The following is a 13,098-nucleotide window of genomic DNA, read 5'->3' on the forward strand; positions in this document are numbered from 1 at the left end:
GAATAATATTATTTCATCAAATTTTGGATTTGATTTCATGATACAACTAACAAAATATTATTGTAATAATCGTTAATCCAGATCGTTCAAAAAAAATTGTAAAAAAAAACTCAATAAAAATTTCAGCGAAAACAATGTTTGCTTTGTTCTTATTTCTTTTATTGATTGCAAATATCGAAAAATATCGAAAAAAATATCGAAAATACAAGAAAAAAAATTAATAAATTCATAATAGATTTGAAGTATAAAAAATATAGTATAAAAAATGTATATGTATAAAATATATAATGTATATGTATATGATGTATAAAAAATAACTATGATTCTATATCTCTAAATTGATGGAGATTTATTAAAAATTTTTATTGCACAAAATTGCAAAAATGATTTTGACATAGATTTTCAAAATCAAAATTTTTGTTGTTGTGTTATATAACATTCATTATAAAATCAAAAATTTTTTGAATTATTTTCTTTAATATATCTATGTTTTTATTATATTGTAATGTAGACAATATGCGATTAACAAACTAATTATATTACACATTAGCTTGCGAAATATGTAGAAATAACGAAAACAATTACGTTCAAAGAAAATATTAATTCAATATCAATTCATGTTTTCCATTAGCTAAATCAATAATTTATTGATTGAAAATATTGTGCTATTCTTATGCTGAACAAGAATAGAAAATAATTTATTTAAATGAAATGTATTACATAGACGATAATGTTCATGTATAATAGATGATTATAATATTTCAATCAATATATATGATTACAATGAAATAGATTTATACTATATATAAATTAGCTCCATTTTATTATAAATTTCATAAAGAAAACAATTTACGAAATTTTTGATTTTTCAAAAAAACGGTTCATTTGTGATCTATGACTTATTATTTTAAGATTTTTGTTTCTTGCGATGAGTATTATATGATACAATAAAAAAAAATCTTGAAAATTTATATAAAATTTTTTGCAATTTATACAAAATTTTTTATAAATTATCGATTCAAAAATATAAAATCATGCTATGATAGCTAAATAATATTTATTTTTTATATATATTTTTATTTTCCGTATATTTAAATATAGATAGAATAATTATAATATAAATATGAATATAATATGTAAGAATATGTATTTTTTACGAATATGTAGTAATATATGATATTAATTTATATTATTAATTCAATTCGTGTTCAATTTCAATTATTTATTATTTTTATTATAATATTAATAGTTTGATATCATAATAAAAAACATTGTATCAGATAGATAAAGATTTATCATTGATTTACATTCAGTAATCTATGAAATTCAAATTAATTCAGATGATTCTTCTATATATGAAAATAATTAAAGAATTAAAATAATAAAAGAAGCAAGCTTATAGAAAAATACATTTAACTTTTACAATTCATAATAGATATATTATTGAAGTATGTTTTAATTGGATGGATTTCAAATAATCAAGTCAAGTATCATAACAACTTATCTATTTTAAATTATTTCAATTTACTTATTTAAATAGATTTTAATTTATAAGAAATGATAAAATTTTTCTCTTTCTCTTTTATTGTTTATTTCGCTAGAATTGTCTATCTTTATTCTTGATATTCTTAAATATTATAAATTTGGCCTTTTGATTTGACATTCTACATTTTCCTTAAATATTTAAAATCATAAATAGGAATTTTATTCGCAAATAAAACATAATTATTTTCAATTATGAAATCATGTGAAAAATTATATTTCATTATTTCAGTAGATCTTATTGCTCTTTTCTATTAATTGAATTAATATATTGATAAATAACATAGAAACAAAAATATATGCGAAAATAGGCGTTTTTTTCCTTCTTCAAATCAAATTTTTTTCCGCGGCACTTCTCTCTAGTAGTACGTTAGATCATTTTTATAATATATTATATGTTATATTTCTCCGAAATTTTTTTAAAATTTAAAAATATTGTTTGTATATTTCTATTATATTTCTATCTATATCTAATATTATTTCTATTATCTATATCTGGTATTATCTGATATTAATATATTGATTTTTGAGATGCTGTGCTATACAAGAAATAGCACAGCATCATAGAAATACAACTAGTAGTAACAGTTTATAACTATTATTAGAACTGATATTATACTGATATATATCGAGTTTAGCAATATCAACGTAAAAATTTCCGTTCAATATCGATACGTACAAAAATTTTAGATATTTGATATTATTTTAATATCGATATCTTTTAAAACAATACCAAACTAATACTGTATCAAATTAAAAACTGCGATATTCACAATCTGACACAGTATTAATTAGTATTATTTTAAGAGATATTGATATTGAAAAATGATACTAAATACTTAAAATTTTTAAACTTTAATACAAATTAACTATTAATTATTAAGTCTTGGATATTACTTAATTAATTAAGTCTTGGATATATGTACGTATAAATTTTTTTTTCGTTTTAGTATTTAGAATATCAGATTTATATAAACATTCTATATATTAATCTGTGAAAGAAATGAAATTGTATCTATATGAAAAATAATCTCAATTAAATTCTAAAATTTTACTGCTGCAAATATTTTATAATATCCTAGTTTGTCTGCGGTATTCCGCATTGATCGTATGCCGATTTTGAATAGTGTCCAACTTTTTTCAACAATCTTTGCCATGTTATCAGGTAGGAATCAAGTTTGAAATCAGAAAGAGTAATAAGCGAAATAAATAAAACAAAACAAAATAAAATAAAATAAAATAAAATAAAACAAAAAGTATTATCAGCATTTTTTTTTATTATACGAAATTTTGATTCCAAAATCATTTAAATTTCAATCAAATTAATAAAATAATAGAGTTAATAAGATTTTTGTAAAAGTTCAAAACATAGACAAGATTTTTATAAGACATTTTCACCAACTAATAACAGATTCATTATTATATATATCTTAATTTGTAAATTAAATCAAATTGTTATTGTATAAAATTATTGTATGAAATTATTGTAAAAAATTATATTATAATTATTAAAATATTTTTTAATAATTATTATATAATATAATTAAATAATTATTTAAATATTATATTATAATATTAATTATTATTATTATATTATAAAAGATTATTTTTTTTATAATTTTAAAATTGAAAAGATTAAAAATAAAATAAAAATAAAGTATCAAATTAAAATAAAAATAAAATATCAAATTATATATAATAATCCATAATTAGATTTTTTGAATCTATTTTTTGAAAATAAAAATCTTCATAAAATTTTCAAAAATTTTAATAATTCTCAATCATAATTAAAATTTTTAATATTTTGAAAAGAAAACAAAATCATACTTAAATAATTTTCAACCAAAAACAAATAAATTTTCATGACATTTTCCAACTTCTCTTTATTCAGTGACTCAAATCAAATTCCAGAGATTTGTATTGGCGATTCACCTATATAAATCCCACCTATAAACTCAACAACTCGGCAAAATCGCAATTGTTAAACAGTGTTGAAATGTAAAACGAGAATAGCTTATCGGTGTTATTTTGCTTGCAGCTACACGGATTCGCGCGGAAAGTTTGTCTACCTAATTTGCGGCGGAGGATCGCGAAATCATCGCTCATTAAATCGTCGACAAACGTACGATTGCGTGTGTCCAATAGAGATTCGGAAATTCAACTCTTTTGTTTTCCAACACGTGCGATGTTCCAGTTGGATAGATTGGTAAAATTGCACGCTTTCGATGATTATTATGCTCGCGTGCATCGTGATAACTGCGGAATCGCCATTCTGGAGCGAGTTTCGATACCCTTTTACATTGAAAATAATGAAAATTCAGTAGTCACGATACATGAAGAGAGAGTGATAACGATTGATTGCTATCTTATCAATATTCGTTCTTATGAAACATATAAAAATATTCGTAATAGCGACCATTTCGCGGAATTATTGTATAGTGAATTTGATGATTTAAATCTATCAGAGATTTTTTTAAATGGTTATTTTATCAAAATTAATTCTGATAAGATTATTATATAGTATTGTAATATAAATTCATCAATACAAAATTTATTTTGATAAAAATTATCAATATCCAAATCAATAGATAGTAATATTTTGCAATTATATAGGAACTATTATAATAAAAATTCTTATAGAAAAATATTATCTATTAATATTATTATTTATCTAATATTATTATAAATCATAACAGATACGTTAAATAATATTTAGATAAAATAAAAAATAAGAATAAGATAAAATATTACAATCGTTATGCACAATATTTTTTAAAACTAATAAAAGATTAATAAAATTAATATTTATTAATTTTAATTCACAAAATTTTTTATCGAAAATTATTTTATTCACTATATATGTTTGTATTTATATTATGTATTATGTATTTATATTATATCTATTGCTTGATATAGATATGTATATTGCAAACGTTATTTTTCACCATATATTCAGAATTTCTGTCAATATTCATTATTGCTGTCAGATGTTTGTTAGATATTCATTATGTTTTCAGATATTTAACGTATTTTTCCACTAATTACTGAAGTTTCGATGTATATAATATCGTATATTGGTGATATTGATTATAATTTAATAGCATTACATATCTGGATATTTTAAACGATGAATACATATACATAATGTACATATACACAATATACATTTTATGATATATGTAAATATATGAATATTCCACGTGTATTTTATATATTTTATTATATATATATATATACATACATATTTAAATATAACATATATTCAAATATTCAAATATATGAGGAATAAATGTTCTAATTTTGATAATAGTCGATATCGAAATATTATGAATATATAAAAAGTTAACCACATAATAGAATTTTTTTTATATAGATTTTCATATAGAAATAGAAATTATTTTTAAATTTTATTAAGAATTTTATTTCTTAATCGATTCAATCAAAACTTAACGTTGAATCATATTAAATTTCTTTTATTCAAATTGATATAATAGTTCCTATTTTATTATCCTATCTTGATCCTATCTCCATAGAATCAGAATGCTTATCTGGACAAATAACTTTTACAATTTATTTAATTTGAGGGAAAATTAATTTAATAGAAACAACTGTGAATTAAATAAAGAATCGATGTTAAATTTTTTTCAGTACTTTATTTTATTTGACATATTTAAACATCACTATGTGCTATGTTTTTTAATTGGTACAGATATCAAAAGTCCAAATGCTAAAATGAGCGACAGTTCAAATGCTAAAAAAGGACTTGAGAAAAATTTTTCTATATTACATAATTTGATACTCCTTTTTTCAAATTTTTAAATTTCATATATCACATAATGATTATAAGATTGTATATTTAAAACTATAATCAATTAATTAATAATTAATTATTTTTTTCTCATAGTACAAAAAATTCTTATTATAGAGAATTCTAATTGTTAAATGAGAAAAACAAATAAATAAAACATTTTATCATTGTAAAAATAGCATTGTATTTAACTTATATCAAATAGAATGATACATACGTAAACATACATTGGTATTAATTTATGATTAAGAGATACAAAGGGCAAATTGGCCATAATTTAATCAATAACTTTTAAAAAGATCATAAATAAAGGAAGAACGAGATTCATCAGTTAAAATTAATGTTGTTACTTACCGTGGTAGAGGCGCTCGAACTTCGATGTTGCTTTACGGGAGGACTACCATGTCCTGGCTGCACATCGGAATTTAATTGACGATTCACAGTCACTGGTTGATGTTGTTGCACTGTTGGCTCTATGTCAAAGTAACAATGTGCTTCTAAATGGCTCTGCGCTCTTCTTTCTTCCAGGACTATTCTACGCGCCGCACAGAATATTTTGTAGTATACCTGAAATAGAGAATATATGAATCTACATTTTAATCAGTGAAACATTGACAAAGAATTATGGTCACATCTTGTTACGAAAACTTATATCTCAAATTAAAATCTGATATCTGATATTTTTTACATTTTTGAATTTTGAATTTTTGAATTTTAATAAAGCTTTTTGAATTTTAAGAAAATTTGAAAATTTATTTTTAAGATTATTTTTTTAAAAAAATATTTTTGTTTATCAAGATATATTTTTATATCTTGATAAATTGGAAGAATTTCGAATAATTCAAATTATTTTTATAATACTTTTATAAACAAAAAAGAAAATATGATATTCTTGTCCCGTTAATCAATATAGTATTTCGAATTAATTATCTGTAATGTCATACAATGAAATATTGAATAAGAATATAACTTCAATTGTATCATTTAATAATATGAATAATAATTGCATTTTTATATAATAAAATTCATATATTAGCGACATCATATTTAAAAATTTTTGCTAATTTAAGCTTTTTTTTAACTTAGGGATTTTTTTATGATAAGTAGATTAAGTTAAAATAAAAATTCAATCCATATTTATATGGAAATAAGTATTTCAATTAGTTATTTTTTTTTCTCTTACAACTAATTACTAATTCATCAATTATAGCTTCAAATAAATTTGTTGCACACATCCTATAGCTTATCGATTGTTTTAAATTATTTATCAATACATATTAATAATTAATATATATATTATTGTATATCTTATTCACTTTGAAATCCTCATATCACTCATTTTTTTATTTAATATTATTTTCTTTATTTAATATTTGTATGATTATTAAAAAAGATCAATTAAAAATTATATACTGAAAAAATGAAAGATGAAAGTAAATTTTAGAAAATTATTTTATTTCTTCTCAGTTGACTTTATTATTATTGAATTATATTTTTTAAAATTAATGCAAAAATTTTTTTAATGAAAATTTAAATTTCTTTTAGAAATTTTCCGATTTGTTCCAAAATTTAAAACAAATATTTATTTTTTTGTTTTTATTTACAAGGATGAAATTGTTGTATTATTTATATTTAAGTTAAATAGATATTAATTGCAAATCGATAATAAAAATTAGCCAAATTCTGATTATTATTCTTTGATTATCAAATTTTAGATTAAAGATATACATATCTTTAACGGTGATTATTGATTCAAAGCTATTAATCATAGCTATCAAAAAATTTGAATTCTAATTAAAGAATTATCAATATTAAAGTCTAAACTGAATGACTTTGAATATTACTCAAATGAAATGCCTGAACTGATATTATTATTCGAATGTTATTCAAATGTTATTATATCTTCAAATATTATTCGATGAATCACTTACTATTAGATCGTTTGTATTATAAGTTTTGAACAAATGATGGGCTTACTTTAACTGTATTTGACTTTAACTTTGATGATTGATGATTGTAATGATTCTAACTATATTTTGAATATACTGTGAATTGTATCGTTATTGAATTCTATTTCTTCGTTCTTTGTATTCTATTTTATTCTATTTTGATTGATCTAGAAAACGGTTATAGGTCTTTTCCTTCAATCATTATTTTCTGTGAAAACGCAAATTAAAAGGGGATTAGAGAAATTAATAGTCGCATTAAAGGACGATTTCGAAGAATGAGCTCTCGCGAGGTCGCATCATAACGCGTGGGATCAAAATTCTTGTGTTCGCTTCCAGTGATTTATTGCAAGGCACCACCATACAGACGCGTAAGTATGAAGTAGTCATTACTGTTATATCTCTGTTTAGATTGAGGATAAAAAGCATTAGAAAACTGTATTCGCTCGTAAATTATTGCTAGAGTATTGAAAATACTCGAACTGTTGAAAATAAAATCGAAGCTTTAACCGCTTTATAAGTCTTAGTTTTGTCTTTAATAATTTATCTTAGAAATAAATTTATTTGTGATTAATTATTTCAAAAAAGAATATTGATCTTTGGAAATTTGCTCGTAGAGTAAAAAAGATGTAATCAACTTTTATTAAAGGAATTGTATGAAATAACAAGTATAATATTCTAATTATAGGTTAGATTCGAAACTAATCAATTCATAAGGTAAAGTTAAGAATTTTCTTTCGATATGAAATGAATAGAAAATTAGAATGAGAATTTAAAATAGAAAAATAAAATTATTCATGTTTGTTTTAAGATTATTGTTTAATTACGAAAACATATTTCTAAGAAATGCTAGAAATAATGATAAAATTTATAAGGCAAAATATTGATCAAAATATAAAATATTATCATATAATTATTGTATAAATATCTTGATATATATCCATTCTAAAAAAAATATTTTTAATATATATAATAATAATAAATAAATTATGAATATTTATGCGAATTCAAATTTTTATGAATATAATTAAAAATATAGTCAATTCTATTATTGCTAAAAAAATATTTTTTTATAAGTTTTAAATTAATTTAAAAATTAATATAATCAATTCTATTATTGCTAAAAAAATATTTTTTTATAAGTTTTAAATTAATTTAAAAATTAATTAATTTATTAATTTATTTCTGTTATTATTGGTTTTTTTAAATTATTTAGTCGATGTGATTAAAAACACAAATTGAGTAACTATTATGATCTAAATTTTTATTTATCTATTTACAATATACTTTTATACACTTTTATACAATATACTTTTATACAATATAATTTTAAAGAATTCTAATGAATTATATTAATTAATATACAATATTCTTTTTTATCAATCAAGCAAAAAATTTTTTAATTGAAAGAATAATATATATCTTGTTTTTTTTAAACAAGATTTCTCAATATAAAATTGCTATCATATTATCATAACAAATATGTCACATTTTATTGCATTAATGAAACCTACAAATGGAAATACAACTGTTTTCTATGCAGTAATGATGCTTTACAATATCCAATTATTATATCAATCGATATGTACGATATAACACTACGAGAATGTATACGACTGTTTATTTTTCGTATTCGTTACGACTGTGTTCCTGCCAATTATATTCTGAGGTCTGTTTGCCACAAGTTAGATGTTTAATCAATTTTAGTCGAAAGTCAATTCTGTCGCTTGATTGATATAAAAATTGGAGACATTAACGATCTTCATAATCATTCAAACTGAAATTCGGTGGATTGGTTTTAATAGCGTACTAATTCAATATCATAAAAATTTTTAAAAGTTTATGACATGTTAAAGCAATAAATAAAATAAGAAATGTTGAATTGATATTATTTAATTTAACTCTTTCATCATTTAGTGCGTGTAATTGTGTTTATATCAGGCAATATTTTATCGATTATGTTTGAATGACTAAAAATAGATAAATAGGATATATTTTGATTAAACGATTGGAAGTCGTTTTAACTTGGTTGACAATGTGATCCGAGCTAATGATATTTACATAGACATAAAAGATATTTTTAAAAATACTACTAATTTAAAAAAAATTTTAAACAATTTATGCTTCCTAATATTTATATGTAAATATTAAGAAATATAAATAAAAATCTCATTCATAAGCTATTTTTCGAAAATTTACCTATTTTAAAAAATCTAATTTTAATGAAAATTTATTTGTATATAAAACATTTATATAATGAATTATGCATAATATATATACAATATATAGCAATATTTTCGATGGAGAATCTCTTTAAGTATGTCAAATATTTTTTACAATGGGTTAATAGAGCATTTAAATCTGAATAGTTATAATATAAACTATATAGTTGAGTTGATTATCCGAATTGTTGTTGCATCCACATTGCATCGTTTTTATTTCCATTATCTCTTTAAATTATTAATTAAGTATAATAATTATAGCAGTAGTATTCCTTTATTGATATAATTATTATAGTTATAAATTACATAAGTATAATATATGTATACTTCAGTATATAAACTGTTATTTGAACATAAGATTTTTTAAATTACTTAAAATCTTAATTAAGTAATTCAAATAATTGACGTTCTATTAATATAATATATTATATATTTATATTATATTTATATAATTATATTTAAATATATTTAAATATATGTTTATATTTACATTATATATTTTAAATTTTTTTTTTCATTATGAAATTATATTTGAAAAAACAAAAATAATATGGAAACTTTTTTAAAAATTTATTTCATTTTCTCAAAATAATATTTTCACGTTCAATATTTTATAAAATAGAATTATTGTTGATTTTAATAAGAATTTATTAATTAAATTTGCGTAAGATACATAAAAATTTCTATAATTGATTATATATAAATAGGAACGAAATAAAAAATTATTGTTAAAAATTATTGTAATGATAAATTGTGCATACTATTTTTAAAATTTACCACATTAAAAATAATTAAAATTGAAAATTTTAGCTTTATATTATCTTATTAATTAATATTACTTATTATAATATTACTTTATTATTTACATTTACTTACAATAAATATAAATAAAAAAGATAAACATTTTTTATATATTTTTAATAAATATAATTTTTATATTTATCCTTATTTTCTACCAAGAATTAAAAATCAAAATGTTTTTATAAAAATTTTTACTGATATTACAATATTATTTCGTTATATAATAAATGTTTATTAGTTACAACATACATAAAAGAAATCATTTTGTTACTGAATCATTTAAAATTAGATAGATTAGATAAAATTATTGAAATTATCTGAGTACTATATTTTATTTCAATAATTAAAATTATATTTTATTTGTTTCATTAATTTCACATTATTATTCTATTAAGGTTTCTTCTTCAATCAAGAAAATCAATTATTTCAATCTATATTTTTTATTGTTTAATCAACGAAAGCGACTCTAATTGCAAACGAATTCTATTGTAAATAATTATTACATAATAATGTCGATGGTAATTAGATGATACAGAATATTGTCATGAACAATGAATAGTCCGAAAATACACTAGGGAACCTATAAATTTATAATATTGAATAATTGCCTGATTCGCATAATAATGGAAAGCTATTCAAGCAGATTCTATGAAATAAATTAATGAAAATGAAATAGTAATATTTTCATAGTATTAGTAAAACTTTTTTTTATAAAAAATAACAAATATTACGGAATCAATTTTTTAGAATAAAGAAAAATTTATTTGTAATTATTAGTAAATTTTACTTTATTTTTACTTTATTTTTATGATTAATTGTGATTAATAAGAAAATAGTAATTATGCAGAAAAGAACTTTTCATTGATTTTAATGATCTTGAAATCATTATTAAAATCATAATTTTGAACAATTTCCTTATACATATTATACATATTAATGCTGCTTGATCTTAGATTAGTTTAAAGATATTCATAAAAAGCTTTCGAACATAAAATGACATTTGATTTTGACATTTGAAAATGACATTAATTATATATATATAATTTAACATAAAATAATAAATAAAATAATAAATAATATCATTAATGAAAATGAAAAATTGAAAGCTAATTATAGATGAAAGTATATATAGACTACAAATGTAGAGGAATATATATATTTCCATTATATTAAAAAAATTTAATTATCAAACTCATTTTTGTTGTAAGAAATTACACTATTACGTCCAATACAATATGTTCCATAATAAGAAATATTAGCTTGTATTTCTCATCAAATTCAGAAATTGCAAGAAGTTTGTTTACATGAAAAAAATGGTATTATCATTAATAAGATTTATAATTAGATTATATATGAACAATTATCAGATTATCTATGCCAGAAAATATATTTGTTTTGCAAATATTTCCGATACTATAAAATATAGATAACATATTTATTTCAAAATCATTATTTCATTGAAATCAGTGGATAATTTCTGCATAATTATCAAAAATGTCGCAAATTTTATAGGTTTGAAAACTCAAAATGTTAAAAATAATATGTTAAAAATAAATGTTAAAAATAATACACATTTTTTTCGTCAATTGACATTAATATAATCAAAGATTAATAGAATGATAAACGAACGATTGATAAGCGATTAATAATAATAATAAAATAATCCCCATCGATACTATTATTCAAAAATTAATGATGTTGATTTATATAAAAATATGAGTTTGTAAAAATTGTGAAAAATACTAGTTTTAATATTCCAATTGTAGGATCGATATTGTTATTGATTATATATATACATATTAGGGTCATTATTATTATTGAATAGTTTATCAGTTATTCATATCGTTGGCCATTGTCAATAAAAAAAATAAATAGAATATTTAATGCATCAGCTAATATAAGAAATATCGATATTCTTATAATAAAAAAATGTGTAATAATAATTGATGTATTTTTTCAAATAAATATGATGAATACAATTTTCTTGAAAAATATTAAAAATTGTTAACTCTAATATTCTCTTTTGATATATTTTGTTTGATATATTACATTACAAAAAGCATTTAATTTTTCTCCAACAATTTTTTGAATTATTCTTAAAAACTTGGAATTTTGGAATTTGATTTTTATATTCTTATATAGATGTATATATACTTATATAGATTTTTATATATGCTTATAATATTGTTCAGAATAAATTATAATTTTATATTAAATAATTTAATATAAATATTTATATATAATTATAATTTAAATATTATGTATAATATTATTATAAATTATATATGTATAATATATTTTATATAATTATTATAGTCGCTATTAAATGTATTATTTAATAATATGTATATAATATAATTTCATAATAAATATATGTTATTTAAAATGATTCATGGTTTTCATTAATTAAAATTATATGTACTAAAATATTCTTAGTAACTAAATTAATTATCATTGATAATGAAAAGATTATTGTGTGTACATTTATGTATATCTATTAATTTTAATTTTAATAAAAGTTTTTTTTCCTTTTATGAGTAAGGGAAATTTATAAGTAGACTACTATTGTTTAGTAATTTTAATAACATTATCTTCAATGAGAATGAACATTTATAGCTAGACTTCAAATTAATGTAAATAAGAAATTATAATCATTATTTCCTTTGTTTCATAGATTACGTTTATTATGTTTATTATATTATTATGTTATTATTATTATATTTATTTAATTCACTTTTGAATATATTAATTAATTTTATTAGATTAAGATGATTAATTT

General features: G+C 19.6%; 1 protein-coding gene across 4 annotated transcripts in view; it reads right to left on the reverse strand.

Annotated features, from left to right (window-relative positions):
* Positions 1-13,098, reverse strand: part of LOC107993453 (5-hydroxytryptamine receptor 1) — a 386,084-nt gene that overhangs the window by 219,172 nt on the left and 153,814 nt on the right. For all 4 annotated transcript variants that reach the window (XM_062075899.1, XM_062075896.1, XM_062075897.1 and 1 more), the window contains one exon: positions 5,705-5,917. In XM_062075899.1, the coding sequence (XP_061931883.1) occupies positions 5,705-5,917 (213 nt within the window). The remainder of the gene's footprint in view (positions 1-5,704; positions 5,918-13,098) is intronic.

This window comes from Apis cerana, linkage group LG6 (assembly GCF_029169275.1).
Source record: "Apis cerana isolate GH-2021 linkage group LG6, AcerK_1.0, whole genome shotgun sequence".
In the NCBI taxonomy this organism is placed as follows: domain Eukaryota; kingdom Metazoa; phylum Arthropoda; class Insecta; order Hymenoptera; family Apidae; genus Apis; species Apis cerana.